The sequence below is a fragment of the Xenopus laevis genome, chromosome 2L (assembly GCF_017654675.1).
Source record: "Xenopus laevis strain J_2021 chromosome 2L, Xenopus_laevis_v10.1, whole genome shotgun sequence".
In the NCBI taxonomy this organism is placed as follows: Eukaryota; Metazoa; Chordata; class Amphibia; order Anura; family Pipidae; genus Xenopus; species Xenopus laevis.
This window is the reverse complement of record NC_054373.1, coordinates 185,645,494-185,673,162: the sequence shown is the minus strand read 5'-3', so window position 1 is coordinate 185,673,162 and position 27,669 is coordinate 185,645,494. Positions and strand designations below refer to the sequence as shown.

The 27,669-nt window shown below is 41.8% G+C and overlaps 1 protein-coding gene across 1 annotated transcript; it reads left to right on the top strand.

The window, feature by feature from the left end:
* Window positions 1–425: 425 nt before the first annotated feature.
* Window positions 426–25,153, top strand: mogat2.2.L (monoacylglycerol O-acyltransferase 2, gene 2 L homeolog). The gene is given in 6 exon segments (NM_001096492.1): window positions 426–580; window positions 4,549–4,727; window positions 18,979–19,183; window positions 22,410–22,584; window positions 22,987–23,186; window positions 24,561–25,153. Coding segments are annotated over 6 exon segments (1,008 nt in total). The 5' UTR covers window positions 426–486; the 3' UTR covers window positions 24,716–25,153.
* The last annotated feature ends 2,516 nt before the right edge of the window (window positions 25,154–27,669 follow it).

Here is a 27,669-nt window from a genome sequence, read left to right as displayed (position 1 = left end):
AGCATAGGTATTCCCTGTACTAAGCACAATTCAGCAGGAACAGCCCCTACGTTTGCTCATAGTCCAGAGAGATCCCATAAAACTCATGCCAGTACAGTATTCTCCATCCCTGTAAAGCCAATTTAATGTTGTATGAAAAATTCCATTAAGTTTCTGTAGAGGAATGAGCTGCCATACAGCAACATGTAAATCTCCTTTACATAATCAGTAATTTTCCTGCATACACATGGACAGCCGCTGCCTCACACACAGTAAAATCCTGGTTCTGTGATAGGAAACATTTATCAGACTCTTGTTTGAACAGCACCTTGTGCCTGGAGTTTAACCAGGTTGCACTGCTGATTGCACACAGAGAGGCTGATCAGAGCTGCACTGCTCTCAACTTGTCGCTCTCACACCAGGTAATAACAGGGAGACTTTGGACCCCACACTCAGCATTCAGTCCGTCAGTCTGTCCTTGTGTGAAGCTCATCTGTGCCGCAAACCATGAAGATTCAATTCGCTCCCCATAATGTTCCCTTCGAGAGGAGACTACAGACGGCCGCTGTGCTCCAGTGGGTCTTTTCCTTCCTCGCCCTCGGTAAGAACCTGACATTTTATTTACATTGTATTTGTAATAAAGGCCCAGTCACTCCCTGCACAGACACTAATAGTCCAGGGTCCAATATACTGACCCATTATATAAATATATTGAAATGTTTTAAGGGGGTGGACTTCCTACATGTTTAACTTCTTGAGTAAAAAGTTATTGCTTGGGCAAAGCCAAACATTCATTCTACTATTTAATCATTATTATTACTTGACTTATGGTCTGACTGGAGTCTGCTACATAGCAAGCAGCATGGAGTGTTTATTAGTACCCTGGGTACCCCTGGAACTATAGCAATGTGACTGTTACCCCAATGTTTCTATATATCTGTAACCTTGTTATGAGCTAAGGGGGCCCAGTCTGAAGGCCAGTTAGGGGGAGATTTGGGGTGAGTGATTATTTGTACTCTGGGTACCCCTGGAACTATAGCAGGGTGACAACCAATGTTTCTATATATCTGTAACCTTGTTATGAGCTAAGGGGGCCCAGTCTGAAGGCCAGTTAGGGGGAGATTTGGGGTGAGTGTTTATTTGTACCCTGGGTACCCCTGGAACTATAGCAGGGTGACACCCCAATGTTTCTATATATCTGTAACCTTGTCATGAGCTAAGGGGGCCCAGTCTGAAGGCCAGTTAGGGGGAGATTTGGGGTGAGTGCTTATTTGTGCCCTGGGTACCCCTGGAACTATAGCAGGGTGACACCCCAATGTTTCTATATATCTGTAACCTTGTTATGAGCTAAGGGGGCCCAGTCTGAACGTCAGTTAAGGGGGGATTTGGGGTGAGTGTTTATTTATGCCCTGGGTACCCCTGGAACTATAGCAGGGTGACACCCCAATGTTTCTATATATCTGTAACCTTGTTATGAGCTAAGGGGGCCCAGTCTGAAGGTCAGTTAGGGGGAGATTTGGGGTGAGTGATTATTTGTGCCCTGGGTACCCCTGGAACTATAGCAGGGTGACACCCCAATGTTTCTATACATCTGTAACCTTGTTATGAGCTAAGGGGGCCCAGTCTGAAGGTCAGTTAGGGGGAGATTTGGGGTGAGTGCTTATTTGTGCCCTGGGTACCCCTGGAACTATAGCAGGGTGACACCCCAATGTTTCTATATATTTGTAACCTTGTTATGAGCTAAGGAGGCCCAGTCTGAAGGTCAGTTAGAGGGAGATTTGGGGTGAGTGCTTATTTGTACCCTGGGTACCCCTGGAACTATAGCAGGGTGACTGTTACCCCAATGTTGCTACAATCCACACCAAAATTATGAACCTATTATGGCTTCACCCTGCACCCATATGAGGCTACCAATGGCAAATTCTGCTAATATTCTAATTTTCCCATGCCATGTCTTAAAGGAGAATTCAACCCCTTATTTAAAAAAGCCTTACCCTACAATGCCCCTAACTTTTTACTTACCCCTCGGTGCAGATTCAGGGCATTGGAGTTCACGGCAGCCTTCTTCTTCTTCTTCTGTAATCTTTGGGTCTTCTTCTGCTGCTTCGGTAATTTCCGTGACTTTCGGCTAATGCGTAGTTGTTCGACACCAGCAGACTGCTCTAACTGCGCTTGCACCGATACGGCACTGACTTTCCAAAGATTACTGAAGAGAAGAATATGGCTGTCGTGAACTCCGCTGGACAAAATCTGCACCAAGGGGCATTTATCCGGGGTAGCAGCTAGGCTGGGGGTCTATGTAAGATCAGGAGGTTGGGCTTTTTTTAATAAGGAGTTGAATAGGGACCAATAAAATTTGCCAACTCTGCTCCATGAGACAGAACCAGCAGCTTATTGGTCCATCCATGGCTTATTTCCAATGGTCTTCCCAACAGACATATGGGTTTAGAGTCAGTTTCTCATTCACCCTCCTCTCAATGGCATTGCCAGATGAGCCACAATTATGTTTCCGCATTCTAACTGCTGATTTGGTGCTAATAATCTGATTGATTAACTTTAGAAGTGTAATCTTCATGGGAGTAAAATGCATTTGCCCAAACTTCAAAGATAACCTTTGTCCCTTATTCCAAATTAACCTTCAAGAAAAAAATGATGGTTGTGTTGCAATCACCCCTATCCCTAGTGCCAAGAAGTATTAGTAGTATTGTAATTAAAGCTCTGTACAGAGATTATTCATCAGTCCCTGCCCCAGTGGAGCTTACAATCTAAGGTCCATATCACATTCCCATCAGTCCCTGTCCCTGTTGAGCTTACAATCTAATGTCCCAATCACATTCCCATCAGTCCCTACCCCAGCGGAGTTTACAATCTAAGGTCCCTATCACATTCCCATCAGTCCCTGCCCCAGCGGAGTTTACAACCTAAGGTCCCTATCACATTCCCATCAGTCCTTGCCCCAGTGAGCTTACAATCTAAGGTCCCTATCACATTCCCATCAGTCCCTGTAACAGTGGATTTTACAATCTAAGGTCCCTATCACATTCCCTTCAGTCCCTGCCCCAGCGGAGTTTACAATCTAAGGTCCCTATCACATTCCCATCAGTCCTTGCCCCAGTGAGCTTACAATCTAAGGTCCCTATCACATTCCCATCAGTCCCTGTAACAGTGGATTTTACAATCTAAGGTCCCTATCACATTCCCATCAGTCCCTGCCCCAGCGGAGTTTACAACCTAAGGTCCCTATCACATTCCCATCAGTCCTTGCCCCAGTGAGCTTACAATCTAAGGTCCCTATCACATTCCCATCAGTCCCTGTAACAGTGGATTTTACAATCTAAGGTCCCTATCACATTCCCATCAGTCCCTGTAACAGTGGATTTTACAATCTAAGGTCCCTATCACATTCCCATCAGTCCCTGCCCCAGTGAGTTTACAATCTAAAGTCCCTATCACATTGCCATCAGTCCCTGTCCCAGTGGAGCTTACAATCTAAGGTCCCTATCACATTCCCATCAGTTCCTGCCCCAGTGGAGCTTACAGTCTAAGGCCCATATCACAGTCACACACATGGAGGAACCCCTACTTGGAGAATAAGGAAGGTTAAAGCCTTGTGAAAGACCTTGGTGACTCTGATATCAGCAGAAAGTGGTGCATTTTATGGCATTTAGGCAATGAGTGGTGAGATGAAGCAACAGGAGGTTTAGCAAAGGACAAATCAGCAGCTGATAAGAGAAATTACATGGGAGAAGTGATTGGAGGATTGGAGAGAAGGAGGGTAATCTAGAGCATCTTCACATGTCATGTAGATCCACTGATTGACAATAAAATGTTTCCATCAACTTTTATCTATGATCGACCAATCTTGAACCAATACAGTTAAAGATGGCCATACACGAGCAGATTTAAATCTCTGACTCCGACGGGCCTACCTGATCAATATCTGGCTAAAAATTGTCTACATATTGACCAGACTGGTTTAAAAATCTTGTTGGGGTGATGACTGAATTGTCTCATTGATGTGGTCCTTGTGGTCCTGTTTCTTCTTCATTGTGACCTGATCATTGGGCCCTAGGGCCAAACATTGCCTCATCCAGATAATACTCATCTCAGGTTGGACATATCAAGGAAACATCTGTTGTGGATCTTTCAAGGTATGATCAGTTTAAGTCTTAGATTTATTCTTTCAGGCCCCAATTTAAATCATGTCCAGTTCGGCCATCTCTAAAGTCCAGCTGCCCTAATCCTGATAGAGATAATAGTCAATGAATAGTAGGCAAGAGGGGTTCAGATAGACGCCTATGGGATAGAGCTCACATTCTCTTGCCCCCAAACCCCTGTAATGACCACCAGTTTCCAACTCTTGTCATTGGTCCTTTCATACTAAAGTCTTAATTTTCCTCTCAGATGAACGTTCTTATTTATGAATGTAGAACTATAAAAAGCTTCTTAAGATACGTTTCTGCCTTGTACCTACAGTAAGTTCCCTTGTCTCCTTCCCACCCCCTCCTGTACCACCTCCCCCAGTCACCACCACCCCCTCACTCTTGCTCTTTCCCTGTTTTGCTGTAGCCCAGACCTGTATCCTCCTCTTCTTCGTCCTCCTCTTCACTCGCTTTTGGATCATCAGTGTTGTTTATGGAGTCTGGTGGTTCCTGGACTGGGACACCCCAAGCAAGGGAGGCAGGAGGGGTGAATGGCTGAGAAGACACGTCATTTGGACGTACATGAAGGATTATTTTCCAATCACTGTGAGTACAAATTAGTATAAATACCAAGATCCTGGCAAGAAAAGCCAAGATGTCATTTGAGATGTTTGGGGGGTTCACCCTTGACTGAGCAGGGAAATATTGTTGTCCAACCCATGGCCCTTCTTCTAGATATTAGTTGGTTCTGGGAACTGTAGTTCAACAATAATTCAACTGGACAGTCCTTGGCCCAAGGTCCAACCAGCATTAAAGTTGGCCCTGATAATATGGGAGCTTCTTAGTCTGTTGGCAAATATAAATATATGCTAATGGTTTATCATTAATTAAGAATATTAAAGGGCAAGTAAAAACCTATTCATTTTCCCTAATCCCCCGCAGTATTTTCCCTGGGCAAATAACGAGTGCAGAGCAATTATACAGGCACGGCCACTGATTATTATACACAGCCGCCATATTTGTTCTGCCTTTATGTCTCACTGGAGCGACGGATATAAAAACCAGTATATTCCCTTTATGGCTAATTAGGGAATGACATGGTGGCTGTGTTGGTCACACGTGGGTTAATTCCTTGGAACAACATTAGGAACAGGGCCATATCTTAGAGAATCACAATTCCCTGACCTGTGAACTCCTACACTTGCTGACTTACCCTTTCCTTATCTTGTCTGGGGATTGCTCCAACTCTAATTAAAGGGGAGGTTCACCTTTACTTTAACTTTTAACAAGTTATTGAATGGCCCGTTCCAAGAAACGTTTTAATTGGTCTTCATTATTTATTATTTATAGTTTTTTTTTTATTATTATTTGCTTTTTTCTTCTGACTCTTTCCAGCTTTCAGATGGGGGTCAGTGACCCCATGTAAAAACAAATGCTCTGTAAGGCTACAAATGTATTATTATTGCTACTTTTTATTACTCCTCTTTCTATTCATATTCCAGTCTCTTATTCCAATCAAGCAATGCATGGTTGCTAGGAGAATTTGGTCCCTGGCAACCAGATTGCTTACTTTGCAAACTGGAGAGCTGCTGAATAAAAAGCTAAATAAGTCAAAAACCACAAATAATAAAAAATGAAAACCAATTGCAAAATGTTTCAGAATATCCCTCTCTACATCCTACTAACAGTTAACTCAATGGTGAACAGTCCCGCGCCTCTGCTGTCTCCTGATTCGCTGAAACATCTGTATTCCATTATCTGCAAAATACACCTGTATCCAAACGTATTGCCAGTCTATATCATATCAGTTTCATTATTGGTATATTTGCTTCTTCCTATTTAAAGGAAACCTAAAACCTAATTAAAGAAGTAGCTAGAAATGTTGTACATGATGTTTTGTGCTTCTGTACCAGCCCAAAGCAACCACAGCCCTTTAGCAGTAAAGATCTGTGTCTCCAAAGATGCCCCAGTAGCTCCCCATCTTCTTTTCTGCTGATTCACTGATTCACATGCTCTGTGCTGCTGTCACTTACTGAGCTTAGGGAGCCACTCACAATATACAGTACACATAGAATAGAAATGTCACAATATAAGGCTGATTAGTAATTAATACACATAATTACTACATGGCAGCACAGAAACCAGTGCAATTAGCATCAGAATTGAATAATCAGCAAACCTGTAGCATCAGCTTATATTACAGCCAGGGAAGCTCATTTTCTGCTGGATAATTAGTGACGAGCCCTAAGCTTAGCTTCTCAACAGCCAATCAGAGCCCACTGAGCATGTGAGTGTCACAGACACTTTCCAAGATGGTGACCCCCTGTGACAAGTTTGAAGTCCTGGATCATTGCTGCTATTGACAAGCTCAAACTTTAGCCTCGTGCAATAAGTTCACTATATAAAATAGGACATTTTTAGCCACAATCATTTTTAGGGTTTAGTTCTCCTTTAATCTTTAAATAATTTTTTTAGTAGACTTCAGGTATGGAGATCCAAGTCACGGAAAGATCTTTTATCCAGGTCCTGAGCATTCTGTATAAGAGGTCCCATAGCTGTACTGTCACTATGATGGTAATTTTAGTAGAGGATATTATGGGTGAGCCCTAGGGTCTGGGTATAATAAACAGACAATATAAATCAGAGGCAGATGCAGGAGAGATTTTGACATTTAAATGATGAATGTCGATAATATTATATATTTGTAGAGTAGTGATAAATAGTTGGCTCTGTGCCGGCCTCACCCAACCTTGTCTGCTCTTATTACTTATATCCCATGCCCGACCCATTACAATAAGTAAACGTTAACAGACACCCCGAGAAAGAATTGGGACACCCTGATATTACCAGCACTAAAATAAACAGCTTGTTGCACAACCCACTGATGAAAGCTGCTGCTGCTTCTACCAGTTTATCTCGTGCAAACAGGCTAATCATTAACATTGTGCATGGATTGCAACCTCTTCTGCCGCTCCCAATCCATCCAGACCCTGCACAGCGCCATCGAGTGGTTGGAAGCAGCATAAAAGCGTAAACACTGGTTTTCAGAAAAAAACGAGAAGGGAAACGCCTATTAAAAGCTATTGGAAAAATTACTGCTGGTGTTAAAAAAAAGAAAAAAATGAAAAAAATATAAATATATATATTAGAAACCAGGCTTGGCTCAGCAGGGGAGGTTGTACCATTATTATACCCATTTCCCAGCATATCTCACATCTCTAATGATGAGTGAATCTGTCTTATGATGACTTTTTTGTCCAAATGTATTAGGTCAGAGACACACGTGGAGATTCGGGGAGATTAGTTGCCTGGCGACTAGTGATGGGCGAATTTATTTGGCAAATTCGCGGCAAATTTCAGTGTTTCGCCGCTGGCAATAACTTAGTGAATTCGCTGCAAAAGTTTTTTTTTTTACACTGGCGGCGGAAAAGATGATGGCGACAATTCAGACGCCGATGACGATTAACTGACGCCCATTAACTTTAATGGGCACCGATGTCGGCGTCAAAATCGGCATTTCGTTAATTTTGCTGGAAGTTCGAAATTTGTGGTGGGACAAATTCACCATCACTACTGGTGACAAATCGCCTCTTCTTTGGGCGTCTAATCTCCCCGAACTGCAAGAATCTAAATCACCGGCAGGATGGCACTCGGAGCATTCCGAGGAGATTAGTCACCCCAAAGAAGAGGCGATTTATCGCTAGGAGATTAAAGCTCCCCAAATCTAAGTGTGTGTCTCTGCCCTTAAATTCAATGGGCGTTTTTTCTTATGGAGACTTTTTTCTCCAAAAGCATTAGGGCAGAGACACACACTCAGATTCAGGGAGATTAGTCCCCCAGCGACAAATCTCCTCTCTTTCGGGGAGACTAATCTCCCCGAACTGCCTCCCCGCCAACTAGAATGTAAATTGCCGATGGGATGGCACTCGGAGCACTTCGAGGAGATTAGTCAACCGAAGAAGAGGTGATTTGTCACCAGGCGATTACATCTCGCCGAATCTTCTCGTCTGTCTCTGCCCTTAAATTCAATGGGCGTTTTTTCTTATGGCGACTTTTTTCTCCAAAAGCATTAGGGCAGAGACACACACTCAGATTCGAGGAGATTAGTCGCCCAGCGACAAATCTCCTCTTCTTCGGGGCGACTAATCTCCTGGAAGTGCTCCGAGTGCCATCCCGCCGGTGATTTTGATTCTATCTGGCGGGGAGGCAGTTCTGGGAGATTAGTCGCCCGAAGAAGAGGCGATTTATCACCGAACAACTAAATCTCCCCAAATCTGAGTGTGTGTCTCTGCCCTTAAAGTCAATGGGTGATTTTTCTTATGGTAACTTTTTTTCTCCAAATGCATCAAAGTCAATAGGCGGTTTTTTTCGCCGCAGTTTCGCGAAAGAATTCGCACATTGCGAAATTCAGAAATTTCCCTGCAAATTCATGGCTCCCGTATAAATTCTCTCATCACTACACATCTCTATATTGTACTAAAAGTTAACTCGAAGGTGAACAACTCCTTTCAGAAATTATTCAGCTCTCATTTATTCTGCTCTGCTTATATAGTTCTATTCCAGCAGCAGTGCACTAATGACATTCCACCACCAGAGGGAGGTGTTGCCTTTAGCTTTTCCTCCCACTGTATCTGCCACTTGCTTTATTTATAAATGCAACGGCAAAAGTACAAGCCCAAAACTGCTATTCACAAAGCTATTTGCACCAATACAAGCTCCTTATGTTTTTATTCAGCAGCTCTCCAGTTTACAATTTCAGCCATCTGGTTGCTATGGTCCCAATTCCCCTAGCAACCATGCACTGATTTGAATAAGAGACTGGAATATGAATAGGAGAGGCCTGAATAGAAAGAGGAGGAATCAAAAGTAGCAATAACAATACATTTGAAGCCTTACTGAGCATTTGTTCTTTCATACCTCCCAACATTTTGGAAGTAAAAAGAGGGACAAAAATATTTTTTCCGCACGTAGCGCAGCAATGTTTTTGACCACACCCCTTTCTGTGGCCACACCCCCTAATTACCATGTTTGTTTTACAAAATTTGGCAGGTTATGAAAGTTTGAAAATATTTCTCCTTATCTAAACTGTGTTTTTGTGTCTCAAAATTGTTACAAAGTATCTTATTTGCACCTGTTAGCTGTTCTGGGCTCTCTGCTAAAAGCCAATTAAGTGAGAAACTTTGTTTCTTTTTCTGGCTGTTCAGTGCAGAGAAAAGAGGGACTTTCCAGTACAAATGAGGGACTGCAGCTTGAGCTGTCAAAAGAGGGACTGTCCCTCCGAAAAAGGACAGTTGGGAGGTATGGTTTTTAGATGGGGTCAGTGACCCCCATTTGAAAGCTGGAAAGAGTAAGAAAAAAAAAAAGAATTCAAAAACTATAAAAAATAATGAAGACCATCTGAAAAGTTGCTTAGAATTAGGCATTTTATAACATAGTAAAAGTTAATTAAAGGTGGACCAGCTCTTTGAACACGAGGCAGCCCTGAAACACCTGCCTGGAGGAGGGCACCCGGCTTGTTGAGATGCTGGAAACTGAACTACAGAAAAGTTTGGTTGAGCAGCAGTGTTTAGTTCCCCTTTAAATATATCACATTAAGTCAGAATAAGCAGTTCATCACCATTCGCAGTGTGTCCATTGTCACCGTCTCTATTTGTGATTTTAATCCTAAAAAATCCAAGAAAAGGACATTCCACCAGGTGCTTAAAAACTACAGGCTCATTTACTATTCTACTCTTTAAAGGAAATATAATCTCACGATAACAGATTCTGTAAGTAGTAAATTTGAAACAACGGCGCCACCTGCTGGTCATTTTTCCAACCTGCCAAAAATTGAATTTCCAGGGAAAAGAGAAGTTTTGTGAAGTTGCTCAGAACATGAAGTTAGAGGACAGAGAAGAGACATCCCTGAGTTCTGTCATTTCTCAGCAGAGCAGATTCCCATGGGAATATAATCAAATTATTTCCTTCTTTGGAAATGAATTGACAATCAGGTGACAATGTTGTTTTGTATCCATTATATTAGTGGCGTGAAACCCAGAGAATTAATAAATTAACATTGCAACAGTTCTCAGAAGAGCGGCCGGAGCAATTTTACATTCTTCTGAGGGTTTATATTTCTTTAAATCTGAAATATATCCTTTATTTACACATAGTTACCCCCGTATGAAGAGCTGGGACTGTTATCTCTTTTAAATGGGCTGTTCACCTCCCAAACACTTTTTTCAGTTTAGTTTTTTTCAGATTGTTCCCCAGAACTAAAGACTTTTTATTAACTTTTGTTATGACATTGAGAGGGGTATTTTGAGACAAATTGCAATTCGTTTTTATTTTTTATTATTTGTATGAATAGGAGAGGCCTGAATATAAAGATGAGGAATAAAAATCAGAAATAAATATAAATACTGTTCCAATTGAAAAGTTGCTTAGAATTCTGTAACAAAGTAAAAGTTAATTTAAAGGTGTATCGCCCCTTTAATGAAACTCAGGGATTCTGCTCAGCAGGGATAAAGATAAGAAATGGATCAACTAATGGATCAATTTAGATCAATTACACAGTTGGTAAACCCCTCCCTCCGAGCTGCTTCAGAAAGACATAAGAAGTAGTGTTGTGTGTTGTATTGGGTCTAGTCCGGGAGCGGTGGGTTAGGGTCGGATGTAGATGTAGAGTGGTGGGTTAGGGTCGGATGTAGATGTAGAGCGGTGGGTTAGGGTCGGATGCGAGTGTAGAGTGGCGGTTTAGGGTCGGATGTAGAGCGGTGGGTTAGGGTCGGATGCGGGTGTAGAGTGGCGGGTTAGGGTGGCGGGTTAGGGTCGGATGTAGATGTAGAGTGGCGGGTTAGGGTTGGATGTAGATGTAGAGTGGCGGGTTAGGGTCGGATGTAGATGTAGAGTGGCGGGTTAGTGTCGGATGTAGATGTAGAGTGGCGGGTTAGGGTCGGATGTAGATGTAGAGTGGCGGGTTAGTGTCGGATGTAGATGTAGAGTGGCGGGTTAGGGTCGGATGTAGATGTAGAGTGGCGGGTTAGTGTCGGATGTAGATGTAGAGTGGCGGGTTAGGGTCGGATGTAGATGTAGAGTGGCGGGTTAGGGTTGGATGTAGATGTAGAGCGGTGGGTTAGGGTTGGATGTAGATGTAGAGTGGCGGGTTAGGGTCGGATGTAGATGTAGAGTGGCGGGTTAGGGTCGGATGTAGATGTAGAGCGGTGGGTTAGGGTCGGATGTAGATGTAGAGTGGCGGGTTAGGGTCGGATGCAGGTGCAGAGCAGCGGGTTAGGGTCGGATATAGATGTAGAGTGGCGGGTTAGGATCGGGTGCAGATTGAAAATTCGACCCGCACATTTTAGAAGGTAAAAAATTTACATTTTAAACTTCAATATTAGAAAAACAGTCACAAATAGAAAATAGAAAGTCTCGGGAAAAAGTCTTTATTTATGGTGAACAATCTGAAGCCAAATGAACTGGAAAAAGTTTTGGAAGGTGAACAACCCCTTAAATAAACACTCACAATAACAGCACAGGATTTAATTACTGTAAACACAGCAAAGCAGACGTGGCAGTTTAATTATTCATGTGGCATAAAATGTAACTGGCCCTGTGAGATCCTGACTTCAACGGCAGTCACTGTTCTCATTCCTTGCGGCAGTCTCAGGGGTGGGCTACACGACCAGTGATGGGCAAATTTGTCCCATTTCGCCAAAAAATTCACTAATTTCCTGTGAAATTCACAAAACACTAATTTTGACGCCCACATTAAAGTCAACGGGTGTCCAAATAATGTTGACGCACGACAGTTTTGGCGCAAGTGACTATTTCAACGCATGTCCAAATTGTATGTATTGAATGTATTATAAGGATAATGTACCCCCTACTGTAAATGATAAGGATATTAGAAGTCACTGAGGGGTTGTTCTGTGACCATATAAAGGCACAAGGCTACAGGCTGAGTTATACAGGGAACTCTGAGTATCACTCATGTATTATAAGGGATAATGTACCCCCTACTGTAAATGATAAGGATATTAGAAGTCACTGAGGGGTTGTTCTGTGACCATATAAAGGCACAAGGCTGCAGGCTGAGTTATACAGGGAACTCTGAGTATCACTCATGTATTATAAGGGATAATGTACCCCCTACTGTAAATGATAAGGATATTAGACATCACTGAGGGGTTGTTCTGTGACAATATAACTCTGGGGTGACTTCCTATATCCTTTACAATAGAGTAGATACATAGTTTTTTATATTGCACACATTTTTAAAATAAGCACCTACCTGTATATATTTTATAGGTTATACCTGAAATATATTGTCCAGCATTCAGTCCTACATATATACATTACTATAATATTTGGAAGGGCAATATGATCCCCACTTGTGTTTATTCACTTAGATTCAGGCCACAAAGTCTCTTTTTTTTTTTTTATAAACCGCCCCCTGGCCCTGGATTTTATTGGATTAGTATCCCCAGCATTCTGCCAGACCCCGTTTAATTCTAAAGGCTGTTTCAGAGAAAAGCTTAAATGGTAAAAATATACCATACCTTGTTTTTTAACTTATGAGAGCTGCAATGCTAAATGATTGACTGAGCTAAATCTGTGCCACACTCACAATATCATGATTCATGGCCATTAGAATCTAATTGTCTCCAACCCCATTCAGCGACTCTGGGTATAGAGTGAGAGCATGTACATTAAACTCATTTATTCCTGTAAGGTTCCTATTCCTTCAGTCACCAGCTTCAGAAAATGTGACATTTATGGGCAAACTTTCGGGGACAGAAAGTACAAACCAATGACTGTATTTGGGAATTAGGGACAGCTGACAACTCCATGTTCTTTTATTGAACATCTTTATTGTAAGTCATATATCGACACATTAATATGCACAGTATCTACACATTCCTAGATTGCTCTTTGGAACATATATCTTCCATCAAAAGACCTGAGCAGAGCAATAAATCCTATCTAACAGATAGCTGAGTGCAGGGAGGATAGAACTAACAGTAAATACTATTGGTCAGCAGAAGGAGTATTGGCCATTTCTATCCATGTTCCTCTGCGTTTCTGCTGCACTTTTCAGCCACTGTATTAGGGAATCAAAGAAAACACCCCTTATCAGTTAATCATTTTCTCTTGTATTACTGCATTTGTAACCTTGAACCAATTTTACCCAGCAAAACTTTTATGTTAAATCTCTTAAGGACCAAACAGAACAACTCTGTCCTATACTCCATCATTCACCAGTTGTTTGGAATGGTACTCAGTGCGTTATACAGATAGCTAGAATCTCAGCTGCCATAAAGCAGGACAGGACTGCTGCTTACAATGGGGATCAGATAGGATCTGTGCAGCCACTGGGACAGAATGTTCTGTTATACAGATAGCTAGAATCTCAGCTGCCATAAAGCAGGACAGGACTGTTGCTTACAATGGGGATCAGATAGGATCTGTGCAGCCACTGGGACAGAATGTTCTGTTATACAGATAGCTAGAATCTCAGCTGCCATAAAGCAGGACAGGACTGCTGCTTACAATGAGGATCAGATAGGATCTGTGCAGCCACTGGGACAGAATGTTCTGTTATACAGATAGCTAGAATCTCAGCTGCCATAAAGCAGGACAGGACTGCTGCTTACAATGGGGATCAGATAGGATCTGTGCAGCCACTGGGACAGAATGTTCTGTTATACAGATAGCTAGAATCTCAGCTGCCATAAAGCAGGACAGGACTGCTGCTTACAATGGGGATCAGATAGGATCTGTGCAGCCACTGGGACAGAATGTTCTGTTATACAGATAGCTAGAATCTCAGCTGCCATAAAGCAGGACAGGACTGTTGCTTACAATGGGGATCAGATAGGATCTGTGCAGCCACTGGGACAGAATGTTCTGTTATACAGATAGCTAGAATCTCAGCTGCCATAAAGCAGGACAGGACTGCTGCTTACAATGAGGATCAGATAGGATCTGTGCAGCCACTGGGACAGAATGTTCTGTTATACAGATAGCTAGAATCTCAGCTGCCATAAAGCAGGACAGGACTGTTGCTTACAATGGGGATCAGATAGGATCTGTGCAGCCACTGGGACAGAATGTTCTGTTATACAGATAGCTAGAATCTCAGCTGCCATAAAGCAGGACAGGACTGCTGCTTACAATGGGGATCAGATAGGATCTGTGCAGCCACTGGGACAGAATGTTCTGTTATACAGATAGCTAGAATCTCAGCTGCCATAAAGCAGGACAGGACTGCTGCTTACAATGGGGATCAGATAGGATCTGTGCAGCCACTGGGACAGAATGTTCTGTTATACAGATAGCTAGAATCTCAGCTGCCATAAAGCAGGACAGGACTGCTGCTTACAATGGGGATCAGATAGGATCTGTGCAGCCACTGGGACAGAATGTTCTGTTATACAGATAGCTAGAATCTCAGCTGCCATAAAGCAGGACAGGACTGCTGCTTACAATGGGGATCAGATAGGATCTGTGCAGCCACTGGGACAGAATGTTCTGTTATACAGATAGAATCTCAGCTGCCATAAAGCAGGACAGGACTGCTGCTTACAATAGGGATCAGAGAGGATCTGTGTGTCCTCTGTCCTGCGTCATACGAAAATGTTGGAACAAAAAGGATATTGCTCAGAATCATGAGGTCAAGACATTTCTTGGTTGTGCAGTCAGGAGACACATTAATATTTCTATTGCCAAATATACAATTTAGTCAACCATGAAATTGATGTAGTGATGCTTCATGCAGTCATTAGGGTAAAGGAGAAATATTTATTTGTAAGTGTATGAAAAAGTCAATGTAACTTTATAATGATAATCAACAGCTGCTTTAGGGGGTGCGGGTGCAAATGGAGCAACAGTGAAATGAATGACATTTTGCTGCAGAGGTGACAAATTGTCTGGGATCAGTGTGGGACATTATATAGTTACATAGTTAAATCAGGTTGAAAAAAGTCCATCAAGTTCAATCCCTCCAAATGAAACCCATTGTCCTTATAAATCGGAACAAATACAAACCCTCTGTACATTGAGAAAACCATGTCACTTACAACTTTAGTTCTTCCAGACACTAAGTAGGAATAGAACAGTATAGGTTTGGGAGTCAGTATGGGAGGGTGGTTGGTACTCGGTATGGGAGAGCTGGTGGGAGTTGGTATAGGTTGGAGGCTGGGAGTCGGTCGGTTGTTGGTATGGGTGGGTGTGTAGGATGGGTGGGAGTTGCCTATGGGTGGTTGGTACTTGGTGTGGGAGGATGGGTTGAACTCGACATGGGATGGAGGGCCCGAGTCAGTATTTCAGGAGTCGGTATGGAAGAGTGGTCAAGAGTTGGTATGGGAGGGTGGGCAGGAGTCGGTGTGGGAGGGTAGGCGGTAGTCGATATGGGAGGGTGGGTGGTATAGGAGTCTGTATGGAAGGGTGGGCGAGTCTGTATGGGAGGGTGGGCGAGAGTCTGTATGGGAGGGTGGGCAGTAGCAGTCGGTATGGGAGGGTGGTTGGTATACATTATGGGAGGGTGGTTGGAACTCCGTTTGAGAGTCAGTGTAGGAGTCTGTATAGGAGGGAGGGTGGCAGTCGGTATTAGTGGGTGGGTGGTTGGTAGTGAGATTAGGTGGAATTCGGTATAGGTGGGTGGCCTCGAAAGCTCAAAAAATTACAAAGCAGGGCAGTACCACCTAAGAACTTCTAATTTATTCCCCTATAGCACTGGTTCCAACACTGTGGGGCCTCAGAGAGCTCAGTTCAAAGTCTGGTTAGAGTGAGATTTGGGAATAATTACTGCCTGGTGCATCTGAAATCTCTTTTTGAAGGCCAACTAGGATGAGAGATTATTTGCACTACTAGTCTACTATAAATACATGGTGACAATGAAAGCAGTTCTGGGCCCCCACAGAAAAAGATAAAGAGCAATTTATAGTAGAGAACTGTACATAGCAATGACGTGGTGCAGTGCGATACCAAGACACCAAGCCCTGGGGTATTAGCACTGGTGTCATTGGGGCACTCACTGCCCACCTAGATGGTATTTACCAGCCTGGCCAGTATGCCAATTCCTTTCACTCGAAGTGTCATTTCCAATCAGTATACCCAAGGAAAGGGCATATAGTTCAATTGTGAGCTCAGTGCCCATCTGCAGGTCAGCATAAGTGATAGATGTGGCGCTGAAATGTGAGGCCTTTGTTTCTTTTTTTGCTTGTGATTTCAGTTTATTTTAGAATTTAGATAAAAACATGGTAACGGGGACAGAGGCTGAAATATAATGTCGGGTGGTGTAATCATGAGGGGAAAGGAAATTAATTCTTGGCCCCAAAATTAGCAGCTGCATTACCTGCTTGATGAACCTTTAATAAATGCCTGAAAGGAAATCATTCAACTCCTTCTCATCTCCTAACCTAACCTTAAGAGGCTCCCTCCAAACTGAAGATCTAGACAGGGGCCTTGTAAGATGTTTCTTCAGAGTGAACCAATGACTGAAGTCCCAAAATGTTCCTCAAAATGTCCAAACTTTGCAATATCTGCTGACCAGTTGGATGTTTATCCTAAAAATCCCTTGTGTGGCCATCTACAGTAGCATTCACAGTACCTCCTGTGATTTTCTCATTGAGCATCCTTTATGGACTCAACAACAGCCTTCAATCACAAGAGGTGACAGAGGCCCATTGAGCTAATGTACCAGCAATTGGACCACTAGGTAGTTCTTTCTAACTTAACCTGGGTTGGGCTGACCCTTATTGGAAGTCATGGGTGCTAGAGTAATCTGACCAATCAGTGGGACCCTAATTCTGTGCCTAAAGTGCCACTATGCAGGAGGTTTTACTGAGACTTCATTAAAGACTTCCAAAGTCCAGCAAATCCTGCAGAACTCCTGGCATTATTATCTAGTGCTTAGCCTTGAACACCTACCGTTCAAAAACATATCTCGTGATCACACCCACTTACCTTTCATAGACAGTATTACGCATTACTAGTCTTATTTGCTCTTTATTCTCAGACTAGCATTTCAATGGAATTTTGTATTACCCTAGAAGTAAGAAATTTTGGTGGCATGGGGCTATGCACAATGGCTGCCTAAATGTTCAGTTCTATCCGGGAGCACCTGTTCTTTGTTTTGTATATGTAACTAATTAATGTTTCATGCAAAATTCCATGAGCTGTTATTTATTTTGCTAGTTTGAATTTAACCGGCTCAGGTCATAGAAATGAACCTCTCTAGGAGTTACCTGAGGTCTTTATCGATATGTCCCTGTACATGGTACCACCGGCAGAACTAAGCAAACCCAATAAAATGCCAGAATAAGGTTACAAGCTGTGAATCAAGGCCAGTGTGAAACCTGCCTCATTTACTATGTCATTTTGATCCTAAAATGCATCATTGAAATTACTAATACTGGTGCAGTTTAGCACCTGTTTGACATTCTTCTGAAACAGACACCTTGTAGGATTTCTGCAGTGGAAAATCCTGCTTGACTTTGTTTCAGTGGTTGTCCAGTTGTTTTCAAGGTCAAGCACCTCTTGAAGGTACAAACTTTGGCCAGGGTTCCCCATTAAGATCCACTCTTTGGCCAATGCCCCTCTTAGCTATTGAAATGAGTACAGATATTGGTGAATATTAGTTTGTCATTCACACATTGATAGTTCCAAGAATATTTAGGATATCAGATACATATCAACCCCTAAATTCCACCCATACTGACCTTCAAGTAAGGTCTATCTAGTAGACTAAATTGCTTCTCTACCCAGTTCTTATCTAGTCTAGTACCTTATCTTATCTAGTACATTCATACTACTATGGTTGGCATCCCCAGAGTTTGGGAACCTATGCTCTATTTCATGCGGCCAGGTAGGGGATATGGGAGTTGAGCAGAAAAGCCATCAAGGTTGAGTTGAGAAAGACCAGAAAGAACCAAAAAGCCATATAAAAGTAAAAACCTCTTGAAAACAGATGTTCACATGGGTCCTACTATACACAAAGCATTGCTTTAAAACCGAACATGTGAGTCAAAGCAAGGAGCTAAGGAGCTGGACATGGTGGTATGTGAAGAATGGATGGAAATGAAGAACTCTTCCACCAACCTTCAGACCAATCAGCACTTAGAAGAGTTTGAAGGAGGCTTTATAGTGTATTTGCTTTAGGGAATCAGAGGAGGGTTTGGTTCTGCAACTTTAGGCAACAGAGTAGCTAAGATCAGAGGAGTAACTACAGAGGAAGAATACCCTAAGACTGTAGGGGTTCCATGAGTGTAGGGGGTCCAGAAAAGCTGTAATTAATGAGCAGTTTTAAAATATCTTAGTATATCAGTATTCTGGGGCTCTAAATTGAATTTGCTGTGGGGCCCAGTAATATCGAGTTCTGCCACTGGCCAAGATCACCCCCAGATTTTCACAAGAATTTTTAAATGTCACAGTGTCCTAAGCAGCCGGAGGGAAGGAAAGAACTACACCCATCAGTCTAGGACTGGATAAAAGGAACGAGCTTCATAAATACAGAACAAACCTCAGGCAAAACACATACATTATTAATCCATGAGATGCTAAATATGATTCCAAATAATACAAAACCATCACATTGTGCTAAAAATGTTTCAGAGGAATAACCTGGTGCTAAACACAATCAGACAAATGTATTGATCTAGAAAATATAACAATGGTTCTAATTATGCACTGGAGTCTAATTATAACCAGATATGGGCACCCCCCAAACAGAATTGGTACAGAACCCCCAGTCACACACTCAACACAACCCAAATGTGTGAATTGCATGTCCTAATAAAATCTAAAAATGATCAGGATCATCACTGAAATATGTTATTAATATTCATATTTTTTTTATTCTTCTGACTCCTTGCAGTTGGTAAAAACAGCAGATTTAGACCCCCAGCAGAACTATGTTGTGGGTTCTCATCCCCACGGGGTGCTGGTGGCTGGAGCTTTCACTAATTTCTGCACCGAGGCCACTGGATTTCACAGGCTCTTCCCGGGAATTACTCCCTATCTCTTAATGTTGCCACTTTGGTTTCGGGCTCCATTTTTTCGGGACTATATTATGAGCGGAGGTAAGTGTGTCTTATGGTATAAACATAATTTTTTTAAGGAAAGTTAGATGAGAAATCATAATATAAAATGTTACATAGCCAGGGTTGGGCTGGGCTGACGCCCAAAAAAAAATCCGGTGGGCCTGACCCAAATGGGTCCTGCTGACCCAGACCTGCTCCCCCGCCCCGATAGAAGAAAAGCAGGTATGTTCTGGTGGTGGGGTGGGAGGCGGACGGAGGGGGGTTGCGCCTGGCGTGGGGGCCCATAGAGTTGGCAGGGATGGGGTCAGGGGGCCCAGGCAGGGTGTTTGCAGACCCTTGATGCGGCAGCCCCAGTTGGCCACCAGTCCAACACTGACATATCATGCCTATGTTCCCAAATTTCAGAACTGGAAACTGTCCATAACTGGGATTGACCTAAATATCACAGACACCTCCCTTATCAACATTGATATGAAAATTTATGCGAAAATTCTGGGCAATAGGATTAAAAGATACTTACCATTCCTGATCCATCCTGACCAGGCCGGCTTTGTCCGGGAAAGATAATACGGCTAAAGTTATCTCCCTTATACAAAATGCGCACAATAAAGGCACACCTACCTTGATACTTACAACTGATGCCGAAAAGGCTTTCGACAGGGTTTCCTGGACATTTTTAGAGAGGAACCTACATGGTTTTGGCCTAGGACAGAAAATCAGACATCGTATATTAGCATTATATAATAAACCTTCAGCCAGAATAAAAATCAACGGTACGTTATCCCCGAGTGTTCATATTTTCAATGGGACCAGACAAGGTTACCCTCTTTCCCCGATTCTCTTTGTTTTGGTTATGGAAACCCTTCTAGCTCATATAAGAACTAATCCCAATATTTCCGGATCAACGGTAGCAGGGAAAGAATATAAGTGCGCTGCCTTTGCAGACGATTTATTAATATGTATCACTAAACCCACTATTTCCTTACCTAATGTCCTAAATCTAATGCAGACTTTTGGCAATTTATCTAACTTTAAAGTAAACCTTTCTAAGTCGGAAATTTTAAACATCAACATAGCAGAAGCCCCAGCCACTGTATTAAAACAGAGCTTCTCGTTTAAATGGGCAAATCCTCATATTAAATATCTGGGGGTTAAATTGCAAGCTCGGCTTGACAAAGCATATGAGGACAACTATCTCCCACTTCTGAGCTCTCTCCAAAAACTATTAGAGAAATGGGGAAAGCTGCAGCTGTCATGGCTGGGTAGGGTCCAAGCCATCAAAATGATTTTTCTCCCGAAAATGTTGTATTTATTCCAAGTACTACCGATCCATATCCCCGCTGCTTTTTTTTCTACTATTAAATCTATGGTGATTAGATTTGTTTGGAAGGGGAAAAGTCCGAGACTAAAATTTAACCAACTCATTCTCCCAAAAGAAAGAGGCGGACTAAATTTGCCAGACCCCCATCTTTATTATATTTCTGCTCACTTAGCCCGCATTTATACCTGGTCCAAAGGGAAATATAACAAGGACTGGAGCGTCTTAGAACAGACCTTTTTACCTCTCCCGTTAGAAAATATTAGCTGGACGAAAGTCAATAACTTACCTACTGAAGCATTAACCCACCCTTTGATAAAAGCAACTCTGAAGGTGTGGCATAAAAATAAAGTAACTTACAGACTTACAAGATCCCCATATATTTTCTCAACTTTGTTGAACCACCCGGATTTTGCCCCAGGGATGGAAAAGGGTACCTTTGATAGATGGGGCACTTGGAAGGGGAGGGATACGAGGATGGTTGATTTTATAAAAAACAATAAGACAATCCCACTAGCAACTATACAACAACGTTGGGCCCCCCACCCTAGAGATATCTGGAACTACAACCAATTACATGGATATTTACGGTCTATCAAATCTTGTGATTGGCATAGACCTCCGACTCCATGGGAACATCTTCTGGCTACGTCTGCGAACTACGTTAAACTATTATCTAGACTCTATAAGATGTTGTTGAACGGTTTACCTAGAGATAAACCTGCTTTTTGCCTAGCATGGGAAAGAGAGTTAGGGATCACTCTTACTGAGCAGGTATGGAGCAGAATTTTTAAAATAACACACAAAGCCTCTAGAGCCTCCAGATCCGCAGAGGCCATGTACAAATTGACTACAAGGTGGCACTACACACCATCAAGACTTAGTAAGATGTATCCTTCTTCCTCAAATAAATGCTGGAGATGTAATACCGAGGAGGGCACCCATCTACATGTATGGTTGACCTGCTCTAAACTAAAAACTTTTTGGACAGATATACTGTTAGCAATACACACAATCACAGGGAAGAAAATACTGATGGAAAATCATACTCTAATATTATTAAATGTACCCGGTGATACTTCCTTATTTGTTTTGGATTCACTTACCTCCCACTTACTCCAAGCAGCAAAAGCCTTGATACCGGGAAAATGGAAGGATTCTCATCCCCCCACGTTAAGAGACTGGATAGCTAGGGTGGAAGAGATAAGAAAGTTAGAAGAGCTTACTTATATTTTGCATTTTGAAAGCCCCAAATATTGGAGAATATGGTCCCCTTGGTTAGCCTACACAAAGAAGGGTAAAGTTCGGTAACATATCCGGATTACTTTAGAAGTTTGTACTATAATATGGCTTCATAGCGAACAAATTAGAGCAAGAACTTGTTGTTTGTGTTTGCCTAATTCAATTCTATGTTTGTACTATGATTGCTTGCATGACAATGTACCCCCCCCATACTTAAAACTATAAATAAAGATTATAAAAAAAAAAAAAAAAATATCACAGACACTCTGTCTTAAATCCTGCCCCTTTTTGAGGAGCTGTTATTATGCAGGATCCTTATTGGCCAGCCTATGAGCATACTTCATGATTATCTTTGACTTTGCCCGGCCCATATATTAACAAAAAAAAAAACCTTGAGCTAAAAGAGTGAGAATCCCAAAAATTCAATTGGACAGGACTATAAGGTGGATCTCCTAATGATGGGGAGCAACGTAATAATGGAAAAATGGAACTAACTGTATAGTGCAAGGGACATTTCTCCATGTAACATAGATTTTAATAGGGCCACCAGAGTACTCAGTTCACTGACAGTATAAATGTATTCATAGAGGCAATAGAAAGGGGGGCCTGACCCAGAGAGCTTACAGTCTTATGTTTTTTGGTGGCTTTTGGTAACATGATGGTTTAATCATGATTTTAAGTGCTATTAACCCAATGTGTTTTCAGGTCTGATTCCATCAGATAAGGATAGCGCTAGTTATCTACTGAAGAACAAGGCAGGAGGTAACGCAGTTGTCATCGCTGTGGGAGGAGCCCCGGAGTCTCTTGATGCCCGACCTGGTGCTTTCACCCTTTTGATTAAAAACAGAAAAGGATTTGTCCGACTAGCAATACTACATGGGTAATGTACTATTGACTTTCCTTATCTTAAAACAGTACAGGGAGCCTGGTATGTATGTATGTTTGAATGTTTGTATAATTAATGATATTGAGATAAAAAGCATATATGCTATATATATTCTCTTGGACCAGAACTGCTTATACTCTTTATCAGATGGGACCCAAGATAAAATGTCATGTAATATTCCAGTGAGTAATTTATTGTATTTATATTACCACTGTTTATTGGAGGAGCACATTTCCCTGTGGAACATGGCACCAGGGAAACTTCTTTTTGCATCTAGAGCCATAGCTTATGAACTTTTGTAATAAGATGTGTTTATTATAACATATTCTAACCATCGGGTCTCTATTAACTCTGTATGAATGTACTTTTTACCTTTTCGATTCTTGTTCTCTTTAGCGCCTCGTTAGTTCCAGTATTTTCCTTTGGGGAAAATGAACTCTTTGACCAGGTGGACAACCCAAGAGGTTCATGGCTGAGAAAAATCCAAGAGAAGCTGCAGAAGATGATGGGGGTCGCCTTACCCTTGTTTCATGCCAGAGGTGTCTTTCAATACAGCTTTGGCCTCATTCCCTACAGAAAGCCCATTGCTACTATAGGTATGTTGTGTGATTGTAAAGGGTTTGAGAAGAGCGGACATGAGGAATGTTGGAGTTAGAAGAGCAAGGGAAAGAGGGAAAAGAGCAGAAAAGGAAAGAGGAGGAGATACACAAGGCAAGAGGGACAGGGTATCGAGAATAAGTAGAAGGGTGGAGAATATAAAGGAGGAAGAAACATTGAAGAATACAGGTCAAGAGAAAAGGGGATATTATATTAAAAAAAGGAGGTTACTAAGTCATGGAAAGTAGTTGAGACTGCACAAAGTCAAGGAGTGGAATTGGAGTATGGAAGATTGAAGAAAGGTAGATGTAGAAGAGAGGACAAGGATAGATTCTATATGGCGCCTGGTTCCTGGTAGGCCCTCATCACTGTTGTACTACAGCACTAACATATTTTTCCAACATTAAAAGTTGTTTTGTTCCTTGAATCTGTGATCAGTGTGGTGGAACTTTGGGACAGCTGGAAGGGATATAGTGAAGCCACAAATTTACTTGAACCCATAAGGTATGGGGAGCTAAGGTTAAATATCAGCCTCGGAGCAACTTTAAAATTAAGTTGGGTCATAAACCCACAATGTAAGATGAACCTTTACGTAAGCTATATGTTCTACTGGGAAACAATATGGCAGCTCTCACATACATCTATAAGCAGAGAAGCACAAGAGAAGTGGTCTGTGTGTGATGGGGTAGAGGCTACACAGCACTCTAGGTATAAATAGCACAGCAGATTAGTAACCGTGGCACCTTTACAGCACCATGTTTACCCACAATTAGGAGGCATTGTTCCAGATAATGAGCACAGGAAAAGCTTCTAAGGAAGCAATTAGGGAGCTAAAAAAGCCAATCTGTCAATTTTAAGGGTAGATAAAGCAACTACAGGCCTGATAGATGGGTAAATAATCTGCCTTGTGACTGAAGTCCACTGCACTTTGTTAGCGGCACCCATTCCTGTGCCAATGGCACCTTATTAATAATGTTCTAATATCTGTTTGCAGACATTAGGGGAATTTGACCTTAGCTATAGGAGACCCCAATAGGTTGTACCCATTTTAATTGAAATACCCATCAATTGGTATTAGTTATAGGGTTCACATATGCCCTTTTGCAGATTGTTTTTGTTGGACATGAAACACCCTAGACTGATGTAGGGCTTTTTTGTGCCAAGAAGTGAGTTGTGCCTATTGGTCATGTGGTACAGCCAACATTCAAACCTTCAGTGGCTTCAATGTTCATTTCATTTTTGGCCACTCAGAGGACCTTATTATTCAAGAAGATACATGGGTGTACAACAGCACATTTAGGAGGTCCTAATCCCATTTTGGGAGCCTTGGAAGTAATCCATCCTCCTGATGCTGAGCCTTTTATCTTTTGCAGTTGGGAAGCCAATCAGAGTGGAGGAGAATCCCAACCCATCAAGCGAGGAGGTGGACAAGCTGCACAAGATCTACATGGAGGAGCTCTCTAAGCTCTTTGAGGAACACAAAACCAAATACAATGTCCCGGCAGACAAGCACCTTACGTTCGTGTGATGACCGGGCCCCTGTACCACTCTGGAGCCACTGTATATAGGCAATTCATTTAACAGACATGAGCTGCACATCTACGGACCCAAAGGGTTTTTAATATGTACATTAGGGATGTCCAACCTACAGCCCTCCATCTGTTGTTGATCTACAACTCATAGCATCAGCTGTTGGAGGGATGCTGGTAGTTGTAGTTTAACAACAGCTTGAAGGATTCAATTGTATATTTATACATAATCCTACTCCCTTCTGATTGGGGCCCCAAACTTCCTGAAATATTCAGGGCCCCAGAAACCGTCCCTGACCACACGTCGCAGCAATTGGTTGTAATAACGTCCCATCAGGTTTCATGCTGGGCATTAAATTCATGTGATCTTTCATATCTGAAAACATAGTTTGTATTTTTGGTGCATATGTTTTAAATAAATGTGCACTTGAATGTCAGACCGAGTTTGGAATTTTTTTTGAATAGGATATTAACACAATTGATGACATCTAAAAGAGGGAGGAGTAGAAAGTCTGTGACTCAAGCAGAGGGTGGGACCAGAACCCTAATAGCACCTTATAGGGAGAGGAGCAGAGAGTCTGTATCTTAAGCAGTGGATGGGACTAGAACGCTATCACCTTGCAGGAAAATAGAGATTTGCAATTGATTTCCATTTTATTATTTATGAGTTATTTCGCTTTTTATTCAGCAGCTCTCCCGTTTGCAATTTCAGCCATCTGGTTGCTAAGGTTCAAATGACCCTAGCAACCATGCATTGGTTTAAATAAGAGACTGGAATATGAACAGGAGAGGCCTGAATAGAAAGAGGAGTAATAAAAAGGAGCAATAACATTACATTTGTAGCCTTACAGAGTATTTAATTTTTAAATGGGATCAGTGACCCCCATTTGAAAGCTGGAAAGAGTCAGAAGAAGAAGGCAAATAGTTCAAAAACTATATAAAAGAAAAAATGAAAAGTTGCCTAGAATTAGCCATTCTATAACATACTTGGGGCAGATTTATGAAAGGTCGAAGTAAAAAGTAAAAAAAATTGAATTTCAAGCTATTTTTGTGTATATATCTCAAATAGGCCAAATTCAATTTGAATTTGAAAAAGATTTGACTATTTGACTATTTATATCGAAATGTATTATGTACTGTCTCTTTAAAACTTCAAAAAAACTCCTATAACTTCGAAATTCGACCCTTGATAAATCTTCCTCTTAAAGTAAACTTAAAGCTGAACCACCTTTTTAAATATATCTTTTCCCAATAATGAGGGGAAATCTCCAGTTTTCGGTACTAATCTGGAGTCATTTGGCAGAATATCTTGGAATCTATTGCTTCCAATTAAAATATAATCCTCTAACAAACTCCCAGTACACTAATTGCTGTAAATCTGATATAAGCTCCATGGCAACTAATCCTATTTCTCTAAATTAGCGCATTCATTTCATGTAGAATTGCATAATCTCTTGTTGAATGTTACTACTACATGAAACAGAGTTGGTTGATGTCAGTACAAATATGGGATCCGTTATCCGGAAACCCTTGATCCAGAAAGCTCCAAATTAACAGAAAGGCCAATCCCCAAAGACTCCTTATTTTGTCCAAATAATCCAAATTTTTAAAAATGGTTTCCTTAATAAAACAGTCGCTTGTACTTGATCCCAACTAAGATATAATTAATCCTTATTGGAAGCAAAACCAGACTATTGGGTTTATTTCATGTTTAAGTTTAAGTTTTAGAAGACTAAATTTATGAAGGTACTCGCCTCTTTCCATGACTCCATAGTCACAAATCTGTTGCACATATTGACGGTGTCCCATTGGGAACAACGCAGGCCCGGACTGGCAATCTGTGGGTTCTGGCAAATTCCAGAGGGGCTGCTATAAGGTCCCATAGAAAGTCAGTATTTAGTGGGCTGGTGGGGTCTGTTTGGGCCTCTGTGTGGGATGATTGGGCCTCTGTGTACCTGAAATGCCAGGGCCTTTTTTAATTCTCAGTCCGGGCCTGGAACAACGGCTACAGCTAAGGAGAGGCAACCAGAAAGGGGGAGCTGGGAATTTAGGACATGCCTCTGCTGCCTACTCCATACCCTCCAAATGTCCCGTTTTTCATAGGACAGTCCCGATTTTGACGCGCAGTCCCGGATTGTTACTGAACTGTCCCGACTTTCTCTTTTCTGAACAGCCAGAAAAATATACAAAGCTTCTAACTTAATTGGCTTTTGGCAGAGAGCCCAGAATATGCGGCAGGTGCACTTAGATACATTTGTAACAATTTAAGATAAGCAACGAAACAATTGTAACTATTTAAGATAAGCAGGTCTCTCGAGGAAACAGTGACTTGCAGCTTAAAGGGCAATTAGCAAAACTGTAATAACTCACAGAAATGGGTTCAAACTTTCATAACCTGCAGGGGCGTAACTAGACCCTTAAGGGCCCTGGTACGTAAATTTACAACTGGGCCCCCTACCGCCCCCCCCCCACGTGCATTGGGCTGGAACACAGCATTACTGACCTAATATCTTAGAAGCAGTTAAACTAAAAAAAGCAGTTAAGCTAACACTAATATGATCAATATGGTTGCTCATCACATACATAGATACCAATTCAGAATACTAGTTCATGTATGTTCTCAATCATATAAGTCCACAGCAACATTACTCTTATGAAAAGAATGCAGCTTTGGAGAGTAAATAGTAGTACCTGTGGATGGCACAGTAATAATATTTCTGCCTATAATATGTATGAATAATGTTCCTGTACTGGCTGCACTTCATACCCTCACACATATATGTATGAATAATGCAGCTGGTTTATAGGGACAGAGAAAAATAAATCAATCTGAAAAATACAACTAGTATTTTAGTACAGGTATGGGATCCGGAAACCTGTTATCCAGAAAGCTCAGAATTTTGGAAAGGTCGTCTCCCATTGACTCCATTATAATCAACTTTTTAAAAATGAT